The 20,452-nt window shown below is 57.2% G+C and overlaps 7 protein-coding genes across 7 annotated transcripts; 3 read left to right on the top strand and 4 right to left on the bottom strand.

The window, feature by feature from the left end:
• Positions 1-289: 289 nt before the first annotated feature.
• Positions 290-6,364, bottom strand: INS49_014541 (uncharacterized protein; the record flags this gene model as incomplete). Its single annotated transcript, XM_043175231.1, has 7 exons — positions 290-887; positions 947-2,362; positions 3,965-4,006; positions 4,108-4,287; positions 4,476-4,698; positions 4,771-5,502; positions 5,944-6,364. The coding sequence occupies 7 exons, from the start codon at positions 6,362-6,364 to the stop codon at positions 290-292; spliced, it is 3,612 nt and encodes a 1,203-aa protein (XP_043020188.1).
• Positions 6,365-7,821: 1,457 nt separating this feature from the next.
• On the top strand, positions 7,822-9,353 carry INS49_014542 (uncharacterized protein; the record flags this gene model as incomplete). Its single annotated transcript, XM_043175232.1, has 7 exons — positions 7,822-7,848; positions 7,903-7,966; positions 8,028-8,115; positions 8,167-8,269; positions 8,330-8,816; positions 8,964-9,170; positions 9,274-9,353. 7 exons carry the CDS (start codon positions 7,822-7,824, stop codon positions 9,351-9,353), a joined length of 1,056 nt encoding a protein of 351 aa, XP_043020189.1.
• A 1,162-nt stretch (positions 9,354-10,515) lies between these two features.
• On the top strand, positions 10,516-12,454 carry INS49_014543 (uncharacterized protein; the record flags this gene model as incomplete). The annotated part of the gene is made up of 4 exons (XM_043175233.1): positions 10,516-10,684; positions 10,787-11,376; positions 11,456-12,366; positions 12,430-12,454. The coding sequence occupies 4 exons, from the start codon at positions 10,516-10,518 to the stop codon at positions 12,452-12,454; spliced, it is 1,695 nt and encodes a 564-aa protein (XP_043020190.1).
• A 992-nt stretch (positions 12,455-13,446) lies between these two features.
• On the bottom strand, positions 13,447-14,643 carry INS49_014544 (uncharacterized protein; the record flags this gene model as incomplete). The annotated part of the gene is made up of 3 exons (XM_043175234.1): positions 13,447-13,805; positions 13,880-14,074; positions 14,160-14,643. 3 exons carry the CDS (start codon positions 14,641-14,643, stop codon positions 13,447-13,449), a joined length of 1,038 nt encoding a protein of 345 aa, XP_043020191.1.
• A 640-nt stretch (positions 14,644-15,283) lies between these two features.
• On the top strand, positions 15,284-16,480 carry INS49_014545 (uncharacterized protein; the record flags this gene model as incomplete). Its single annotated transcript, XM_043175235.1, has 2 exons — positions 15,284-15,576; positions 15,673-16,480. 2 exons carry the CDS (start codon positions 15,284-15,286, stop codon positions 16,478-16,480), a joined length of 1,101 nt encoding a protein of 366 aa, XP_043020192.1.
• Positions 16,481-16,573: 93 nt separating this feature from the next.
• On the bottom strand, positions 16,574-17,767 carry INS49_014546 (uncharacterized protein; the record flags this gene model as incomplete). Its single annotated transcript, XM_043175236.1, has 1 exon — positions 16,574-17,767. One exon carries the CDS (start codon positions 17,765-17,767, stop codon positions 16,574-16,576), a length of 1,194 nt encoding a protein of 397 aa, XP_043020193.1.
• Positions 17,768-18,038: 271 nt separating this feature from the next.
• Positions 18,039-19,491, bottom strand: INS49_014547 (uncharacterized protein; the record flags this gene model as incomplete). The annotated part of the gene is made up of 3 exons (XM_043175237.1): positions 18,039-18,704; positions 18,787-18,927; positions 18,988-19,491. 3 exons carry the CDS (start codon positions 19,489-19,491, stop codon positions 18,039-18,041), a joined length of 1,311 nt encoding a protein of 436 aa, XP_043020194.1.
• Positions 19,492-20,452: the final 961 nt, after the last annotated feature.

Here is a 20,452-nt window from a genome sequence, read left to right on the forward strand (position 1 = left end):
GGACGACGAAATCAATGCAGCAAGACTATCTATTTTCCCGGGAAAGAAAGTCGTCAACACAGTGGGAGGCAGCTAAGCTACAGATTGCCGCTCAAGAAATCCCTTATTCTTTCCATGCAAGCTGTTCGTATACTAGAAGTGTATTCATTCTCATGTCTCATGACGTTTCTAATTATGCTAATGCTAGCCAGCCTGTGCAACGTATCGCGCAACCCTCTCGTGGTGCCGTGGGTACCAACCATGACCATCACCACAAAAACAGAAAAACAAGACATGCCGTGGCAGGGCCTCACTGCACCTGCAGCACCTTGGTCTTGCTCGCCTTCTGCCTCATCATCGCCTCGACCCAGTTCTCCACCTCGGCGAGCGCCCGGCGCGGGTCCTTCTTCCTCTTGAGCAGGAATCCCTGCAGCTCCGCGGGCGAGAAACCGTCGGGGATCTTGGCCGCGAAGTCGGCGGCCACGTCCCTGAGCTCCTCGATCGTTATCTCGAGGCGGTGGTCGTCGAGCGCCTCGCTCGAGATGGTGCCTCCGTTGGCGTGATCGCCGGCGTGAGCCCCGTTCGGGCGGTGGTGGTCCGGCTCCGCTGCATGCGCGCCAGCCTTCTCCGGGTTGTCCGTGTGTCCGTTGGCAACGGGTTTCCCGTTCATCGCTGGAGGCTGCGGCACGACGGCCGCGGCAGGCTTGCGCTTCGAGTCGGCCTCGTACATGCGCTCGAACAGCTCGCGGGCCTGCTCCTGGGTGGCGTTGGTGAACGCCACCTGCAGGTCGACGCGACCCGGCCGGATCAGGGCGTCGTCGAGCGCCTCGGGCTTGTTCGTGGTCATGATCAGCACGCGTCCCTCGTGCGACGCGACGCCATCGATGGCGTTCAGCAGCCCTGACAAGCTGATGCCCTTCTCTCGTCCGGCCCGCCCTGCTTCTTCAGCTCGCGGGCGAGGTCGGACACCTTCCAGTCGTTAGGGCCGCCGCCGCCGCCGCCGCCTCCCTCGCCACTTCCAGTGCCATTGGGTCTCCCGCCCTTGCGGCCCTTGCCGCCTTCTCTTTTGCCGCCGTCCTTACCCTCACCCTCGACATCCACATCCTGATCCTGCTCCTCCTTCGGCCGCGCCAAGCCGGCGGTGTCGATGTCCTCTAGCAGGATGACGCATCGTCGTGGCAGGGAGTTGAACAGCGCCAGAAGGTCCTCCTCGGTAAGCGACGGCTCCAGGAGACTTATAACGTATATATCAAGGCCGAAGACACCGGCCAGCGCGAATGACAGAGACGTCTTGCCGGTTCCCGGCGGGCCGTGGAAGAGATAGCCTCGCCTGAGGGGAATGCCACGGTTGGCGTACCATCTCGGCGTCGCGGGGTGCAGGTACTCGTTGACGTCGGCCAGGAGCTGCACCTTCTGCTTGCCGTCGAGGACGACCGTCTTCATCGGGCGGACAGGGCGGTTAGCCACCTGGGCCCAGGCGTGACGGCCGCCGTACCGGCGCATATTCATAGGCGACGGCCTCTTGACGATGGTCTTTGCGTAGTGGTCGTTGTAGTAGGCCTCCTTGGCGTGGCGGAGCAGCTTCTTGATGGGCTCGGGCGAGCGGCCCAGGCACGAGATGACGAGGTTTTCTTTATCCTTGAACGTCTGCCCGCCGCTGCCGCTATCCTCGAGGAAGCTCTCCTGCTTGCGGTGCAGGCGGAAGTAGTGGCCCTCAAACCAGAAACCGTGGACGCCCAGCGCTGGGACGAACCGCGGCGGCATCTTGGCCTCCTGGTTCGAGAAGTTTAGGTAGACGCCTTCCCCGTCGGGCGAGATCCTAGTTGCTAGCACGTCGGCCTCGTCTTCCTCCTCCCAGGCCGTCTTGGACAGAGTCTCGGCGGTGAGGGAGCGCGAGTTGACGAGTTTAGGTTGCGAGGCCAGCCACTTGATCATGTGCAGGTAGATCTCGTCGCCACTCGATACGTGTATGCTGGCCATCAGGTACTCGGCGATGAACCTGTAGATAACCATAAAGAACTGGCGCCATATTTTATTGGCCGCCCAGGCGAACCCGGCCAGAGTCAGGATCATGGTGGGATCGATGCCTATACGCGAGCCGACCATCTGATGTAGTACCATGAACATCTGGACCAGAGGGTTCCGGCTGCCCAGGAGGGTGATGATACCTTCCAGGCCAGGCATGCCCCCACTCATGTTGGCCGCAGTCAAATTTGAGTTGAAGGCGCCATGGGGCAGCTGCTTGCCAAACGCGGCTTTGAAATCCATGTCGTAAGACTCCTGGGTGAAGGGACCAGAAGAAGCAGAAACCTTTAGTCTTCGATTTTGCTTGCTCACGATGCCCAGCCTCACGCGCACGCCTCCAACGAACCGTTTGATTAACCTGGGAAAGAAGGAGAGGTAATTAGAAAGAATACTTTCGAAAAGAAGATGAAAACCACAGTTCTTGGGGGAATAAATACTTACAAAGGCACCTACGAATATTGCGGCGAAGAGGCAGCCAAAGAGCCTCGTAAGTGCGCCGCCGACTTTCGCTGCCTGGGAACGTAGTGTAGTGGCGAATGGTACTTGCTGTATGGCACTGTACCTAGCCTGCAGAAGCCCTCAGCCCAGCTTTATTTAGTTCCCGTACGGGCTACTTATTAGTCCACAACCACACACTCTCTGGTTACGGTACTCCGGCAACTCCTGCATTACGTGGATTTCCCCTCTCTGCTGGATTTGGACTTTGAGTCAGCCCTGGATGCAAGGAAGGGTGCAGCTGCTGACCTAGGGCGAAGTGGCCAAGACACAATGGTATCGTCAGACGTGATCCGAGTGCAAGTCCTACTGTCTTGCTTGCATCGGTGCCTTGGCCAATGACTCTTACTGTAGTTCGTACGCACGCTGCTCCACCGCATGCGTGTACTCTACAGCCCACAGGGATTTATCCCAAAAAGTTTGCGGAGTACTCGACAGCACGGGGAAAATGTCCAGCCAGAAGACTGACCCCGGGAGATACCTGAGCTTTCAGGCTTGACTCTTCCTGCCTGGGCTTCGAGACAGACATGCCGTGGTATGGCCAAGTACTCTGTGCTACCTCAGTATGCCTCGAGCACAGGTCGACTGGCGTTCGCCACGTCAGAATCCGCCTTGTGTCCAGGCAGGCTGGCCCGGAAAGCGTCACACTATACGGGAGATGGTGTGCGTGTGCCCTACTGTGAGAGACGAAGCAGAGCCTCCCGGGCTTCCAGAGTGCCCCAGGTGGTCTCACTCCAAGCGGGGTACTGCTCGGCTGCTGGAAAGAAGCTTTTGAGCCGCAGCGCTGACGACGAAAGCCCCAGCAAGCCCAGCCTGCTGGATACCACAGTGCTAAGTGCCTAACAGGTAGGCAAGGTCACCCGCTTATATCTCATCCTGGGAATGGATGGTCTTTCATCCGAAGTCTATCATAACTCAGTCTACCAGGGTCTATCAATGTCTGGGACATACATGTGCCCTTTTGAGGCTCTGCGGCGTTTCCCACGAGCAGTGAGCCCGATACGCGTGCTCCACCGTTGCCTCGTGATACCGGTACCTCTGTGGAGGAGTCCAGTCTTGCAAGGTTTGCCCAGTGCCTTGAGCAAGCCCAGGAGAGCCTGCTTCCGAGGACGTTCTTGGGACCTGCGCGCCATCTCGTATTTGTTGGCCCCATAGCTGCCACCAGCCGGGGACGACGCCCTCAACGCACGAAAGCGCATTCATCACCGCAGTCACACATCCACCACCCGTTCCGCCGTCCAACGGGTGCTCAAGCCCGACCTGGTCCCCTCCAATAGTCCGTCCCGATGCAGCCAGGTGCATACTGCATTTCCAACCACGCGCGGAACCTTCCTCCTTGGGCAGCCAGTGTCTAGCCTCGTTGTATGCCAACGTACAAAGGCAGGCTGTGGAGAGCCAAGTGGCCAAATTCAACCACCACAAGCTGGATAAAAACGAGGGCTGGGTAAGGCAAGCGATGGCTTACGAGCCGAAGGAATCAGGCACCGTGAGCAGCCCACAGGGAGTCCTGTGAGGGCAAAGGGGGAAATAGCCTCGACAGTGTGTGTACATCACATCCCTGGAGACATTGGCCTGCTCAGGGGGAAGTCCGCAGTCCTCGGCGTCGACGCTCCGCTGCGAGCCCTCTCGTCCACCCACAGGTGACCTCCTGCGCCCTCGAGCAGCTCCACGCACTCCCTGTGGGCCGTCCTCCTGGCCAGGAAGAGCGGCGTGTTGTTTGCCGAGTTCCTGGCGTGCACGCTGGCCCCGCGGGTGAGCAGCTCTCGTAAGATCTCCACGTTTGCGCTCCTGCAGGCTCTCGGGTCAGTCTCGTCTCCTTTTGGTAAGATAGGCAGATGATGACAGGGCTCGTGGCGCATGTTGGGGGCCTAGACCACCAGCACTTGGCGACGGCGAGAGGTCAAAGGTAGAGCAAGAGCGAACGAGGCCGTTCAAGGAACTGAACCCGACTGGCTTTTCTCCAGAGGGCAACTTACATGGCCGCCAGGTGCAGAGCTGTGTTTCCGGCATAGTCTGCCATCTTCAAAAGTTGGTAGCTGGTCTCATCCCCCTCGAGAGACTCGCGGACGGTCCGCAGATCGCCTCTTTGGATAGCATAGCCCAGCGCTGTGAAGGCCGATTCGGCGGCTGTGAGGCTGCTCACGAGCGCGTCCAAGGTACCGGACGGGTGCGAGAAGCTCGGTGTTGTCATCTCGGTCACTGTGAAGATGTATATTAGTCAACTTCATAATTGCGCGGCGTAGAGCTTTCCTGGAAGAAGGGGCTGCTTACTTTCACCGCGGATGGAGTGAGCCATCTGCGCGGTAATGTCCGAGTAGGAGAGGTTCTCCACGGCCAGAAGGTACGAGAGCTTTGTCAGAGCAGCCTCCGTCGTGAGATCGTAGCCAAAGACCACACCAAGCTTGCCCAGAGCGAACCCTGGGGCGTAAAGGGGCGACACGAAACCGTTCGTGCACTGGCTCACGTTCACGATCACAATCTTTCGCTCAACGGCCTCCTTGATGACCTTGGTTAGGCTGCCGTCCACGCCGCCTGGCGCGTTGCCCATGCCAAAGGTCTCGAGGATCAGGCCCTTCAGGTTAGGGACTCGCAGGACAGAGTCAACCATCTCCGGCTTGATACCCGGGAAGATGCGCAGACAGGCCACATGGGCTGTGTCGATGTACTTTGTGACCTGGAACTCGGCTATCCTCGTGGGACGTCGCACCAGCGACCACTTGACGTCGACGCCGAGGCTGGTCACCTTCGCAAGAGGCTCACAGTTGGGGCTGTCGAAGGCCTCGAAAGCCGACGCAGAGACCTTGGTCGTCCTGTTGCCACGGAAGAGAGTGTGCGAGAAGAACAGGCAGACCTCGGGGATCACAAAGGTCCCTGCAATGATCAGGGAGCCCAGTAGATTGTCCACCGCATCGGATTGGAGAGCAAAGATGGATGCTTGGGAGCCTGTCAGGATGATTGGCTTGCCCAGGTCTGTCATCATGAAGGATAATGCTGACGCGGTATCTGTTCTCCTACATTAGCACTGATCCTGGCCCATTTCGACCTTGTGAGGCCCAGCTACAGGTCCCAAGAAAACCCCAAATATCATTACTGTCCAATTACAGGCGATATGAGCTTGTAATGAATCGCAGAGGCCATTTTTTGAGAGTCAGATGTGATCCAAGCAAGGGATTCCAGCTTAGCCACATCATGAGCGTCTTCTTGTTCGTCCTCTGCTAAAATTGTCGGTCAAGTCTCATACTTGCCTCATCTGTGCTGGCTCTGTCGTAGACAAAGACAAGTCTCCCGTTCATATGCGAGGAGCATCCGCTTTCCGAGGAGATGGTGTCACCAAAAGACAAACGGTAGAGCAAACGGCTGGTGACCAGATGTGTACCACTTCCAAGAACACTGACAAAGCAAACTACGCTAGAACACACACAAAACAGGAGAGTAACTACTCACAAGCTAAGGAATCCGTTCCATGGAGCACCACAAACCCGTCAAAGAGGTGGTAATTCTCCTTCACGGTGAGGGCGACCTCCGTCCAGCCGACGGACGAGATGGAGCTAGAGTCGAGCAGCGGCGAGAACTCGAGGATGCTGTACCGGACGTGGCGCGAGTAGGAGCTGGGCGGTGTCCGCAGGCTCTCGAGGCTGAGCTTCTCGCCGCCCTTGTACGCGTGGAGCCGCACGGGGGGCGAGCCGTCGTTAAAGGTCGGCCGGGGCGCCATTGCGTTCTCGAGGAACCCCGTCATGGGCACCAGCCCGTCCGCCGACGGCTGCATGCAGATCGTGCCGCCCGTCATGATGATCAGGACGCGCGACTCCGGGTAGTTGGCGTCGGCCCCGTTGGCGCCGGGCCCGTGTGCGTACCCCGTGGCCATGGTGCTGGTGGGTCGGTCAAGCCTTCTCTTCTCTTGTGGAGTTCCGTAGGCGAATTCGTTTAGACGAGAGAGTCTTTCAAGCTTTGCCTGATAGGGCTGATATCTGCGTGCGATGAGTGTTATCTCCGAGATAGAGACTTATAAATCTTATCGGTCCTTTTTCCTCTTCTTCTTCTCAAAGAGAGGGTCTGATCCAGGGCCGAGAACAAGGGAGGAGCTGATCTGGGCCATCGTCTTGGGCGGACGGCGGGCCGTTCCTTTCTTTTCAACGTTGGGCGTGAGTCGCTAGCCGGTGTTTCTGAGGCAAAATTTTTGGCCTATTACCCCATAATAACCTAACTTCCCAGGTGACCGTCGAATCCACATCGACATGATAATCCGGGGCAATTTGTCTGGGGTAAGAGGTTGCAGCGCGTGATCACAAGGCATCCGATAGCGGGAATATCTTAGATAATTACTGTAGAAGCCAAGATGCAGAATAGGGAACAGGCTGAGACGCCCAGTGAAGATATTATTTTCACACTCTACGCTATGGTAAATCGACTGCGCCTCATGTGCCAGCATTAAGTAACTAGTCCACCATAACCTTCACACCTCCAACCAACTTACACCAATTTACTTGTACATGCATATTCTGCCACCCTTCCCCCCCCCCCTACTTGGCTCGAAATCGCCTTGAACTTGAGCTCCCGGGTATCTCTCATTCCCGCCTATCTAACCCAGACTCTACCCAGCTGATTCTTTCAACACGTCATGGCAGCGCGTATCCTCGGCCGAGGCCCCGGGTGAGAGCACAACCTCCCCCTTCCATTATCCTATCACGCGGTGCGGGCTGGGACAACCGCACACCGCACCGCAGCCGCACCCCGTGTCATTGGACCTGCCGAACTGATTACATGTGAAATCCAGGGCTGTCCTATCCGCCTTGAAAGGACCAGCCCGGCGGCCTTCGGCTTGCTGCCCAGCCTCGCGCGATGCTCTTGCGGGGATAGGCGGCCGGCGGCTCAGCTCCCAGCTGTCCCCTGACGTCCAAAATGGAAAGACGCTTGGTTCTGTAACCAAGGCCAAGGGCAGGTTAAATGTGGGGGGCCAAAGGATACTCGATTTCGACCACGACCGCCAGCGGGAAGATGTGATGGAAGCAGTCGACGTCTCCGGCGGGATTGCCGGGTACAAGGCGCTATTCTCTGATTTAGGTGTCTTATTTTACCAACCAGACGGACGCCCCGCAGGCGAAGCTCGCACCTTACTGTAAGACAATGGTTTATAACCGGTGTCGGATGCTTAACTCTGTCGATGTCTACTTCTTGCTTTTCCTCATAGCCCGACTAACGTGAGACCACAGGCCGAATACATGGTTGAGGTGAGGCACGAACTCAGGCGAACCCCGCGAGGCCAACACGCTGACTTTCAATAGAGACAATTGCCGTTGTCCCAAGTGTGTCAACCAGGAAACCATGCAGCGAAGCTTCAATATTCTCACAGTGAGTTGACAGCCATCGCGAGCCTGGAATATGATCTGAGACAGGCCATTTTAGTCGCCTCTTCCCACCCCGCCGCCACTTGAAGTCCAACTTGAGCAGCGTGGTGTAAAGATCACTTGTGAGTTACCAAGGATTTGGCATTGCGAGTTCGGGAACCATTCTCAACACTGCTCATGTAGGGACCCATGAGCGCCACGAGAGCTTCTATGACTGGGCCTTCATCACGCGTTATCTTGAAGGCCATGCCAGACCCAAGCTCCCCAGAGAGTGCGTCACAGCTCCAATCGTTTTCACCATAACTATCGCTGACTCTCCTAGACCTCAGCTCTGGGGTGCCGAGATCATGCAGGACCCACCGACTGTGAAATACGGTGAAGTCATGGACTCTGAAGGTGGCATAGGCAAGATGACAAGCCTTATTGTATGAATATGGGTGTCGTCATGAAAGAAAGCCTGATGAGTCTGACTCCCCTCGTTGTAGATGAAGTTTGGGCTCGTGTTTGTCGAGGACACGCCGTTCGACGACTCGATCCACACCAAGAAGCTCTTGGAGCGCATCGGGCCCATTAGGGAAACCCACTACGGCGGCTTCTACGACTTCATCCCAGACATGGCAAAAGCAGACACGGCATACACCAACATAGCGTTGGCCGCGCATACCGACACCACTTATTTCACAGACCCAGCCGGGCTGCAAGCCTTTCACCTCCTGTCTCATACGCGGTCCCCGGACGAGCCAGATGCCACCGGGGGAGAGTCGTTACTTGTTGACGGTTTTCATGCTGCCAAAGTACTAAGGGAATCTAGCAAAACTCATTTCAGGACCTTGGCCCAGAGAACTATTCCGTGGCACGCTAGTGGCAACGAAGGAGTCACCATCACCCCAGAGAAACTGCTTCCTGTTCTCATGGTCGGGAAGGATGGCGAATCGGTGTATTTGGTCAGGTGGAATGCCGACGATCGAGGTGGTAAGTGGCCCTCGCAAGACAGGAATCGACGGATCCGACAGCTACCACTGGTCGACCCGAGTGAGCTGGCCGAGCCCGATTCTGAGAGCATGTCGGCACACAACATCATACATCAGCCGCGGACACTGACATGGCCTCACATCTTAGTGCTGCCTCTGAAGAACCCCAAGACTGATTCGATCCACGGAATGCAGTGGTACACTGCCGCAGCCAAGTGGGAGAAGATCCTCAGAAGCAAGGAATTGGAGTACCGGTTCCAGCTGAGGCCAGGGACGACGGTAATCTTCAACAACCACAGGGTTCTGCACGGCAGGACCGCCTTCACGGGGCTGAGAAGAATCTGCGGTGGCTACAGTGAGTCTCTCCTGACATGTCAACCCGCAGATCCCTCTGCTCGAGGATGCATTCAGCCTTTGGCCTCAGATGCGGAGACTAATTTGTGCGATGGCGACTTTAGTTAGCATGGACGACTTCCTGTCTCGCTGGCGAAACTCAAATCTGCCCCGAGAAGAGGTGCTGGCCCAGGTGATTGGATAATGTTGGCGGTTTCCAGGGCGAGAGGGCAAGGCTGCGAGGGAAGACGGCCTGTCTGCCCTGGGCCTTGGCGGAGCGGGATGGACGAGATGCATGTCCTCGGACCAGGTGTGACAGCAGGTGGCGGAGAAGAAAAAAAGAAGTATAGAAATTGGGAGGGAGCCTGCGATCTAGAGCAGCCTCGCTCAGTACATCGTCTACTTGCATATAGCTCCTGTGGTATACTTTAGTCGGGCATCGAACGTTTGAGTGGTGCTGGCGTATACATCTAGATCATACACACACAGTCAGGGCTTATGAAGCATGAGGTGCTGCAGGGCTGCAGGGCTGGAGGGGCAGCTCGCTCCGCCATGGCTGGATGTTCGGCACCCCTTTTTTATTAGCTCTCAGTCGATTGGCCATACAGGTACCTCGAATAGGGGCTTCGTATTCCTGGGCGACAGTTAGTCTGTTCAATCTGCTCAGTAGCGTGCTAACACTGGGCCTGGGCAGCCTGCCTCTGTTGCGATAGCAAAGTATCCCAAATCTGACAGCCTGACCCCAGGCGCGTTCGCAGTTGGCAAGACGGTCAGGAAGAGTAATAAGTCATTGGGAATCGAAAGGGGCAAATGCTGGGGCCTGTCGTCGCTTGTTTGCCTGGGCGGTACCCTACAGAGAGGTACACAGATACCAGGGTGGCACGCATGCTGTACAGGTAGAGAGCACACCGATAAGAGAGGTGCTGCTGCTCTGTGCTTTGTGCTGCTGTACCGCAACCAAGTCTAATAAGCTTGGGGGCAGGTCCCCTGGCCCGTTGGCGGGGCTCCACTCGTTCGGCAGTACCCCATCTGGCTGCGATTTTCCAGCTGTCTGACTGTCTGGTTGTCTGTCTGGCTGTCTGTTTCTCCGTCCTCCAATGCCCTGGTACTTGTTCTCAGCCCTACCTCGCCAACTTGCCATCCTCGCCCTCTACACCTCTCGTGACCCCTTCAAGGCTCTGGCGACGGCTTGCTGAATACAAGCATTCTCCCGATCTGCGGCGTGTCTTTTTGCTGATCCTTTCGGGCCGCCAACAGCCTCCAGACTTGAGACGAAAGACAGCTCTTTGCCGATTTGCCCTCGCCCTCCTACCCCTCGCCTCGCCTCGCCTCGCCTTGCCTCGCCTGTCCTCGCCTCGCCGCCCACCATGGACGCAGATGGCGCCGGTACGCCGGGCTCCCAGGACCCTCGCAATGCCCAGGTCGACAATGCGATCCGCGCCATACAGCAGAAGAAGCCCCTGCCCGAGATCGACTTCTCCATCCACCAGATGGAAGACGGCAGCCAAGTGAGCACCATGGAGAGGGTCTGCAAAGGTATGTGTTTCCCGCCCACCCCGCTTGCCAATCCTCGCGACCACAAGCCACAAACAACATGCAGCACGTCACACGCTGACCACGGTGGCGCCCCAAATCCAGATGTCCAAGCTCCGGCTATGCTCAAGCCCACCGACGAGCAGTTCTTCGAGGACAGCACCCAAGCCAAGCCCGACATTACCTTCCTGAAGTCACACTTCTACAGGGAGGGCCGTTTGACCGAGGAGCAGGCGCTATGGATCATCAGGAAGGGCACAGAGCTGCTGTGTGCCGAACCCAACCTCCTGGAGATGGACGCCCCCATAACCGTCTGTGGTGACGTGCACGGCCAATACTACGATCTCATGAAGCTTTTCGAGGTCGGGGGCGACCCGGCCGAGACGAGATACCTTTTCCTGGGCGACTATGTCGACCGTGGCTACTTCAGTATCGAATGTGTCCTATACCTGTGGTCGTTGAAGATCCACTACCCCAAGACGCTATGGCTGCTCCGAGGAAACCACGAATGCCGCCACTTGACAGACTACTTCACCTTCAAGCTCGAGTGCAAGCACAAGTACTCCGAGGCCGTGTACGAGGCTTGCATGGAGTCCTTCTGTTCACTGCCTCTGGCTGCAGTTATGAACAAGCAGTTCCTGTGTATCCACGGCGGTCTGAGCCCTGAGCTGCACACTCTCGACGATATCCGAAATGTGAGCAGTCCCGCGCGGCCACTCGGTCGCCACACGCTCCCCGCTCCACGCCGTCCCAGGCTGCTGACAGGTTTTACAGATTGATCGATTCAGGGAACCACCGACCCAAGGCCTCATGTGCGACATCCTCTGGGCCGACCCGCTCGAGGACTTTGGCCAGGAAAAGACCAATGATTACTTCCTGCACAACCACGTCAGAGGCTGTTCGTACTTCTTCTCGTACCCGGCAGCATGCGCCTTCCTCGAAAAGAACAACCTGCTGTCGGTCATTCGCGCGCACGAGGCACAGGATGCAGGGTATCGGATGTACCGTAAGACTAGGACAACGGGCTTCCCAAGTGTTATGACCATTTTCTCCGCGCCGAACTACCTCGACGTTTACAACAACAAGGCGGCCGTGTTGAAGTACGAGAACAACGTCATGAACATCCGGCAGTTCAACTGCACGCCACACCCCTACTGGCTGCCTAACTTCATGGATGTCTTCACATGGTCCCTGCCATTCGTCGGCGAGAAGATCACGGACATGCTGATTGCCATCCTCAGCACGTGCAGCGAGGACGAGCTCAGGGATGACTCCTCGTCATCTCCCGGCCCGGTGTCGCCGCCCATCACGCCCTCGGCCAATCTGGACCCTGACTCCGTGGAGGCGAAGAGGAGGGCAATCAAGAACAAGATCCTCGCGATTGGCCGTCTGTCCCGGGTGTTCCAGGTTCTTCGAGAAGAGTCCGAGAGCGTTACGGAGCTCAAGACTGTTTCTGGAGGGAGACTGCCTGCGGGGACCCTTATGTTGGGAGCCGAGGGCATCAAGAACGCTATCAGCACATTTGAAGATGCCCGAAAGGTTGACCTTCAGAACGAAAGGCTGCCTCCCAGTCACGAGGAAGTCCAACGGGCCAACGAGGAGGAGCGTCAGCAGGCGCTGGAGAGGGCAACACGGGAGGCGGACAATGACAAAAAGCTTCAGTCGCTCTCCAGGAGACTCTCGACGTGAGTGTGCTATTGATTGATTTCTGGAAAAAGGACAAGTTTTCTCACTGACGTGCTTCACAGTGATCGCGATACCCGTAAGAAATAATCTTCACGCTCGTATCGATAGTCCAAGATCGAATGCCAGAGGCGGGTGGGGGCAGAAAGCACTTTTCAGTCAGAGACGGGAAGCAATCATAAAGTCGCAAGTGCCCTCCCGTCTGGTAATTGGCAGGTCATACATGATCGATGTGTATGGGACAAGGGCTAGGACAGGGTCAAAGACCGGCGCAGCAAATTCATGCGTCGGATCCAGCAAGCGTTTTCATATTCTTGTCCGCAACACATATAGCCACAGGCTCGTGATGCCTCATTCCCCCCTTTTCTCACAAGCTTTCTGCCGGCCAAAAAAGGGCCGGTCATGATTTCGTGGTCACCACTGTATACAGCTGTACAGGCCGAACAATAGTCTAGACACAGCGAGGCGAAAGGAAGAGAGGCTGCTTCAAACAATCCAAGGGAAGGGGGGCCAGGAGGCGGGTGGGCTGGGTCCGGTACGTTCGTGTGTGCGTTTGTGTACCTCCCACCTCGACACATGATGGAACATTTACTTCTGTGTTTTCTCGAGCCTCTTGGAACCACGTGTGTCAACGGTGAAATGTGCTCTCAAATTTCTGTGCAGAGGGCTGTGCAAGTCCTTGTGTGGTTCAGCCCTTGAGCCAATATATACTCAGCCCTTGCCTTCCCTGAAACCCCTTATTCTCGTGTGACGTCAAAACACTTCCCGGTGTGTTGTCCCTCCCGGCCTATTGGATGATAGATGGTTGTTTCGCGACGTCGACGTCGACTTCATCGTCACTGCCACCTTTCTCGTCAGTCTGGGAGATGCGACTCTGTGACGCAGGAACCACCTCTGCTACCTGGTCACAGGGGCATGCATAACTAGCAATATACAGATGCTCAGTCGTATGAGAGGAAGAACGCAGGGGCGAGAGCGCATTAGCTTGCCTTCGCGTCAACATCCCCAAAAGTCAGACATACTCCTCACATACAACCCGCCCCCCCCCCCAAACAAACATCCCAATCCCACTCTGTACCCCTCTAGAAGATAGCAAGGATATTAGGCGGGCTCGCGACGCCGCCGGGGACGTTGCACGGCTCGCTGGTGACGAAGAAGCTCCAGCGCCCTTCCCGCGCGCACGTCTCGGCCAGTTCCTCGAGCCAGAACAGCTCGCCGATGGGGGTGCCGTACCCGGCGAGGAGCACCTCGTGCAGGGCCCAGTCCTCGCGGCTCGGCCAGGCCTCGAAGGACGGCTGATCGCCCGCCACCGCGGAGAAGTTGTCCCATACCCAGCGGATCATCTCCTCTGACTGCTCCACGCCGCCGAAGCGGTGCGGGAGCACGGCCTGGTACGCCCTCAGCTGGGCCTCGGGCAACTGGGCGTGTTGGGCGTGCCAGCCTGTGGCCGACTGTTAGTACATTGTGTGGTTGTCTGTGTGCGCGCATGCATGCCGGAAGGGAGACGGTTCTTACCAGTGCGCGTGAAGAGGATATCACCGAACTTGACCTCTGTGCCCTGGGCCGCCAGGCAGGCCTTGATGTCCTTCAGCGGAATGCTCGACGTCTCGAAGCAGTTGAACTCCTTCAGGGCCGGGTCGTCCTGCTTCTGGCGCCAGCTGTACAGGTCAACCAGGATCCCGCGTCCCACGATGCCTTTCTCGGCGAAGGCTGTGTGCGCAATGAAGGCACCTCGTCAGCCCCAAGTAACGTCTCCATCACCCCTCAACATTCACACCCCCGAGCTCGGACTCACCATGGATCCCGTTCACGGTCGTCTTCTTGCCATTGGCGTCCTTCCCATGGATGTCCTCCAGCGTGACACCGTTGTAGAACTTCTTCTCCTTCTGGTAGCCAAAGTGGCGGAAGCCGTCCCACTGGCTGGAGACCTGGGTATTGAACGTCCAGACGTCATCATTGACGATGCGCGGGGGCTTCTGGAAGAGCTCCTGGTGGAACAGCTTCCGCTGGAAGAAGCCGTGCTCGCCCTGGGCGTCGAGCGGCCAGTTGAGCGAGACGCGGGTGCCCTTCCTGATCTCGCCCCGCGCCGCCGCCGCGACCCGCTCGTCGGTCAGGCGGTTCAGGGTCCCCAGCTCGTCGTTGTCGCCGTACAGGCCCCAGGCCGAGTGGTGCGGGTCGCCCTCCCTAAGGGGCAGGTCGTCGAAGCTGGGGATGCCGTTCTCGTTCAGCTTAGGGGCCATCTTCAAGGTGTTGCTGATTGCTTTGAGTCTCTCGGCCATGCCCGGGACTTATACACTCACTGGGAAAGTAGATAGGTATGAATTTCTGAAATCAGTTCACCACATCATCAGACTATACTGCAGGTACATTGAAGAAATACAGTGTCTACCTACGTAGGTCGGCAAGGGCGGGGAAGCAAGCCCGACTCCAAACGGCCGGAGAAGCGTGCCCAGGGGGTAACAGCTCCGACATCGTCCCGCACCATGACGGAGGTGGTGGCCGGCGTGGTTCAGCACCTCGGTCATCTTTCACACGAGTGCGGTGACTTGACGTCTCAGGAGTGGATCCCACCGTCATCAGACGAGAGTTATCTTCCAGGGGGACGGTGCCTCTGCCTCAGGGTACAACCCTCGAGCCCCGTCTGTGAAAACCTTGTGGGGGGGGGGGAGAATGGGGGGCTGCCTTCCTCAATCTCATTGATATCCTATGAGAGGCGAAAACTCACAACCAGTTTCCTAGATCTCATACTTGGGATCTCCAAAGAGTTGTCAACGCATCACGATATAGATCACTATGATCTGATTGAAGAATGTCACTAAGTTGATCGACCTCCGTGCCTTATGATGCTGTCCGATTGACTGCAGCCCAAGTTGGTTTGTTGAGACGACGAGGCTGTGTTGGTGAAGCAAACCCTCACCAATGCCTCGCATCACCCCGGGTGCGATACGTCAAGCCTACAAGATCTCACCCCAGGCAGCGAAACTCTTGCCAGCCTGCAGAGACCTTCCCTCAACCCTCAACGAGCTGCGATGGATCCGTGAACACGTCAAAGAGCTCCAGCGCGGACGGCCGCCCTCACCCTTTATCACAGAGCATCAGGTCGCCTCGCTGTGCCGCCGGCGTGGAAAGGGCGTGCCTCTGCAATATGTCCTAGGCAGCCAGCCTTTTGGAAACCTGGACATGAAATGTCGCCCGGGCGTCTTGATCCCCAGGTACTTCCAATCTCTACTGACCTGTCATCATCACTCGTCCCCCCGCAGGTCCTTCTCAGAAAGCTAACCAAGAGTGAGCTGGCCCTGATTAAACAGGCCCGAGCCTGAAGCCTACACAACCCACCTGGCCAGCCTCATCAGAAGTGGTTCGCTCTTGGGCAAGGGGCATCACAAGCCCCCAGCAGCCCTGCGCGTTCTTGACCTGTGCACGGGGACGGGCTGCATCGCCCTGCTGCTCTACTCGCTCCTCCGCGACGCCGTCCCCGACGGCCTGCACGTCCTCGGCGTCGACATCTCGGCCCAAGCCGTGCAGCTCGCCCGTGAGAACCTCACCTACAACATCACCAAAGGCCTGGTCTCTGCTCCTCAAGCCCCCAGGCATTCAGTCGACTTCATCCTGGGGAATGTCTTCTCCGACTCTCTGCTCTCGGCAGGAGAGGCGAAAGGAGATGGAGATCGAGACCGGCCGCAGCGCTGGGACTTGATGATCTGCAACCCGCCCTACGTCTCCCGCTGGGCCTTTGCCCACCAGACCGCCCGGAGCGTCCGCAACTACGAGCCCAAGATCGCCCAGGTCCCGGCCGTGGCGTACGGCGGCGGCGCCGTCAGGCCCGAGGACGTGTTCTACGCCCGGCTTCTCGACATTGCTGCGCGTTTGGGGCCCAGGGTGATGCTGTTCGAGGTGGGTGACCTGGAGCAGGCCCTGCGCGTCGCGGAGATGGCCCTCGGCCACAAGGACCTCGCTAGCTCGGGTTCCGGCGTGAACGTCGAGGTTTGGAGGGATTGGCCGGACGCGGCGCCAGAGGAGGACGAGGAATCATCCGCAAAAGTCTTTGAGGGGAGTAGAGAAGTGCATATTAGAGGGAGCGGCCATGGCCGGTCAATATTCATACAGCGCAGCTGAGATACTGCGTCCTTCTACCTAGAACCTGTCCCTCTTTCTTGTTTCGGGGTAAAGTGAATGTTCTATGAATGCGTCCAGGGTATCATCCTCCATCTACAGCACGAAATTCACAACCTTGCCGTTCTTGACGACAATGATTTTCTTAGCTGCGCGAAGGTCCTCCACGGCCGGCAGCTTCTTGCCTCCGGCCTTCCGCAAGATTTCATCTACAACCAACGCCTCCACTTCTTCCCGCCCCATGCCCTCTGGTGGTACGGGAATCTCCAAGACGTCCCTCACCCTCCCGTTGATTTGCACCGCACAGGATTGCTCCCTGGGCTTCATGAGGGAGAGCGTTCCGTCCGGCACAGGGAATGGCACTGAGCCGGAAAAGAGTGACTCACGCGCCCCGAGGCTCTCCCAGCACTCGGAAGCAATTGCTGGTGCGACAGGAGCAAGCATTCTGACGAGCGTCGAGACTGCAGCGGCACGGATAACCTCGGTGGCGCTTGTCTGAGAAGCGATTGTGTTGGAGAGGATCATGAGGTCGGAGATAACAGTGTTGAGGGAGTACACCTCATGGAACGATCTCGTTACTGAGATTATCGTGTTCTGTACGTCCCGCCAAACACCAGTGTCGATGTCCCATTGTGTGAGCTGGGGACCTTTCATATCCTGTACTCTCGACGCACAAGCCTTGATATGCTCGGTCGCGTCTTTTTTCAAGATATCTTTGGGCGCGGACGTGGTTTTCGCCAAGTCATGCACCCGACCAAGCCAGCGTGTGACTCCCGAGATCTTATCCTCGTCCCAGTTGACCACATCGTTGACGGGTGCTTGGAATAGCATATGTGCTCTGGTGGCATCAGCCCCGTATCTTGCAATGAATTCTGTGGGATCTACCCCGTTGAACTTGGACTTGGACATCTTCTCGTAGCTAATGATGGCCGGGTCTCCAGTAGCAGTCACCCTCGGAGTGGATGGGTCACTCAAATCGACCTCGTCAGGCCTCAAAAACCGACCATTCGATGGTTCAATGAAGGTCTTTCCGTGTACCATTCCCTGCGTGATGAGGCGGGTAAATGGCTCATGGACGGTACCTGGTGGTTCTGCAGGGCCGAGAGAGGAGCCCATCAGGAATTTGTAGATGAATCGCGCGTAAAGAAGATGCAAAATTGCATGCTCTATACCACCAACGTAAAGATCGACTGGGAGGAGCGACGTCTTCTCCTTCGAGAATGGTGCCTCATCATTCTCCGGATCGACAAAGCGCATGTAATACCAACTCGAGTCAACGAACGTATCCATGGTGTCAGTGTCTCTCTTCGCAGCACCACCGCATGAAGGGCAGGAGGTGTTTACCCAGTCGGCTGCCGACTCAAGCGGGTTTCCTGGTTTGCCCTCCGCCCAGTGGTGATCTACCTCGGGCAACTCAACTGGGAGCTGTTCGGCAGGAACGGGTACCGTACCACACGAGTCGCAATGTATGATCGGGATGGGTGTTCCCCAGTATCTCTGCCGACTGACGAGCCAGTCTCGCAGTCTCCATTTCTCGACAGGCTTTGCTACTTCGGCAGCCTCAAGGATCTTGAGCAGCATTTGGCCGCCTTCTTGTGATGATTTGCCCCCGGAACGGTCCACTTTGGGCCGTCATCACGCCATGTTCCACGAAGGGTTCGTTGGAAATTGCTGTCGTAGTCTCATCATCGGATGCTTCTAGTACGATACGAACAGGCTGGTCATAATGATGCTCCTTCCAGAAAGCATTGTCTCGAAGGTCGTGGCCAGGGACGCCCATGACCGCGCCCTCGCCGTAGTCACCGAGGACGTAGGGAGCGACGTACACCGGCAGAGACTCCTTTGCTGGTTCTGGCGTGTGCTCGTGGTATGCAAGAGGGTTGATAGCCCTTATACTAGGGAGCATGTAGCCGACCTTGGAGTCGGGTGGGAGGCCGGGCAGAGTATCCAGGAAAGCCTGGAGCTCAGGGTCGGTCTCTGAGAGACGACTTACAATAGGGTGGTTTGCAGACAACGCCAGGTACTGTACCCCGAACAAGGTATCAGGTCTGGTAGTGTAGACTTCGATGGAAGCATGGGCGTCATTGCTGTGAGCCATGATGGGGAACTTGATCATTGCACCCTGCGACTTGCCCAGCCAGTTCTTCTGCATGGCCATGACCCGCTCCGGCCAGGCCTCATCTTTCGCCAGTACCTCAAGATTTTGCAGGAGCTCCTCACGGAACCTCTGAGATTTTGAAAAACCACTGCTTCAGACGGCGTTTCTCGACCTTTGCACCAGACCTCCAGGAGCAGCCATTAGCATCCACCTGTTCGTTTGCCAGCACGGTCTGGTCAACAGGGTCATAGTTGACCTCGGCTTCTGCCTGGTATGCTAGACCTTTCTCGTGGAGCATGAGGAAGATGCGCTGGGTGTGCTTGTAGAACTCGGGGTCGCAAGTTGATATCTCCTATACGCAAGCTGGTGTCAATTACAGGTCTAGAAAGTTGGCAGCAGTGGAACAACGCACACGCTCCCAGTCCCAGCTGCCGTTCATGCACTGCAGCTGGTCCTTCATCTTGGCTATGTTGCCCTTGGTCCATGTCGCGGGGTTGATGCCTCGCTGGAGGGCAGCGTTCTCTGCAGGGAGGCCAAAAGAGTCCCAGCCCATGGGGAGGATGGCCTTGTTGCCCTGGAGAGCATGGAACCGCGCAAGAACATCGGCGATTGTGTAGACCCTGAGATGACCGATGTGCAGGTGGCCCGAAGGGTACGGGAACATTGGCAGGATGTATTTGCTATCTTTGTGCGGCTTGTCCTGGCCGGTGGGGGAGCGGCTGGCCTTGAGGCGATCCCATTCCGCTCGCCACTTCCTATCCAGGGCAGGAAGGTCGAGCTTCTGCGGCGCTGTCGAGGCGGCACGCCATAACGGCACGGCGTGGTGGGCGCAAGATATTCTGCTGCCCAGGAGAGAGTGTGTATTGCCCGTCCTGGGCCATTGTCGGCCTATCGCCCTTGCGTATGACGACAGCATGGTGGAGGCATTCTTTGCGTGTTGCAGGTTGAAGCTAGGTGCTTCGTTTGCGCGGCAGGAGAAAGTGGTATTTGTTTAGTCCATGCCGTCAGATGTCTTGCTTGACCAGACCGGGACCAGCAAGCACGCCCGCAGTGACAAAAAAAATATTCGAGCTCCAAGCTATGGCGACCGGGTACCTCGCAGACAGGTATTTCAGGGTCCTGTCATCGCCTGAGGGACGATCAGATGGTGATCTAACCATGAGCGCCAGGTCAAAAAAATGCGGTAGGTCACTCGATCAAATGGCATGAAGTGAAATTACCGTCATATTCGGTTCATGCATATGTATACAACGAAATCGAGCACCTCCTGTTGAGGTTTCTGATCAAGCATGCTCAATTCCCATCAAGAGCCGAGGTACCGCCAAGATGAGTACCTCGTGTGCAAGGGTCAGTCAACGCGCTCCCTACCAGCCCCTACGTAGCTCAGGAGCTTGCCGAAACGTCCATGGCAGGGCACGGGCCTTCCGTTGGTGATACCTGGACCACTCAATCATCGCCTTGGCCCTTTCGGCTGTTCTAGCGCTGCAGAATCGGGCCCGTTGCGCCCCAGGCCCCCCAGACCAGCCGGCCAGACAGCATCGGGGCTCTTGGCCTGGATGCTTGTTTGCCCACCCGGCACTGCCTGCCGTCCGCCTGTCTCTGTCTCCTTTCCGCAACCGTCATCTGTCTCAAAACTCTCCGATTCCGATCTGCGAGTCCTGAATTCCATATCCAGCAGACTCACTCGGCATTTTGGACCCGACTAGGCTTTGGCATTTCTACCGTTGCTGCGTTGTGTCGAAACAACTTCTCCTACTGCACCATCCTGGCCTTCGAACACGTGCTTCCCGTGAGCGCGTACGCCGACCCCAGACTCGGAAGACGACTGGCCACGCCACGCCTCAGCAGAGCGTGAGGTTGACGACGAATTCTCGACG

Source organism: Diaporthe citri (assembly GCF_014595645.1).
Source record: "Diaporthe citri strain NFHF-8-4 chromosome Unknown scaffold_8, whole genome shotgun sequence".
Lineage (NCBI taxonomy): Eukaryota > Fungi > Ascomycota > Sordariomycetes > Diaporthales > Diaporthaceae > Diaporthe > Diaporthe citri.